At 31.9% G+C, this 805-nt stretch overlaps 1 protein-coding gene across 1 annotated transcript in view; it reads left to right on the forward strand.

Annotated features, from left to right (window-relative positions):
- The window catches only part of LOC144980212 (uncharacterized), a 3,057-nt gene extending 2,578 nt beyond the window's left edge, over positions 1-479 (forward strand). Inside the window, exon 3 of the mRNA XM_078927790.1 lies at positions 1-479. This exon is cut by the window's left edge and continues 165 nt beyond it. Within this exon, the coding sequence (XP_078783916.1) occupies positions 1-292 (292 nt within the window). The 3' untranslated portion in view covers positions 293-479.
- The last annotated feature ends 326 nt before the right edge of the window (positions 480-805 follow it).

Raw genomic sequence — 805 nt, forward strand, 5'->3', positions numbered from 1 at the left:
CTGCAAGGAGAAGCTTCTAACTGACTATGGAATAAGTAACCAGTCAACAGTACACATGCTAGGACGCCTTCGGGGAGGTGGCTCCACTCTAAGTGATAAAAATTATATCGATTACTATTATTACAATGATATTATTACGTGTAATGATAATGATGACGATAATGACGTAAGCTTTAAACAGCTTGAATTGATAATGCGTCAAATTATATTTAAGTCTGTTTTTATGACACCAAAATCAGTAAGCCACAGATTTGGCAACATGCCATTTACAATTGCAATGCGTAATGTGTAATGTGTGTGTGTGCATCCTGACCAGCACACTGATGTATAATATATTATAGCGTGTTAAGTTTATTGTTGTTATCGCACAAAAGAAACTTGGATTGCATTGAGTATAACAACATACTTTGATGATGTCAACACATTGATTTATTCCAATGAATGGAGAAGAATAAACTTGTAATGCCTCACAGATTAAATCATGTGTTGTTACTTCATTTATTTATGTATTTCTTTATCTATTTATTTAACTAATTATTTATCTATTTAACTAATTATTTATTTATTTATTTACTTTATATCTATTTCAATTTATTTTTGTTTTGTGATTTCCGTCAACTCTATCCAGTCATAATCTGAAAAAAAAACAAAACACGTATTTAATAATTTTGGCCTGAAAACTCATCCTTCAAATATCGATCGATTTTTATTATGACCTTGAACTTGGCAAAGACTCTCAAACTGATATCTTGCGAGGGGTTTTTGCCAAAGCACATGCGGCAGTTAACCACAAATCCAGACTGGC

The sequence above is a fragment of the Berghia stephanieae genome, chromosome 9 (genome assembly GCF_034508935.2).
Source record: "Berghia stephanieae isolate SIO BIC M18660-M18661 chromosome 9, UCSD_Bste_1.3, whole genome shotgun sequence".
Taxonomy (NCBI): domain Eukaryota; kingdom Metazoa; phylum Mollusca; class Gastropoda; order Nudibranchia; family Aeolidiidae; genus Berghia; species Berghia stephanieae.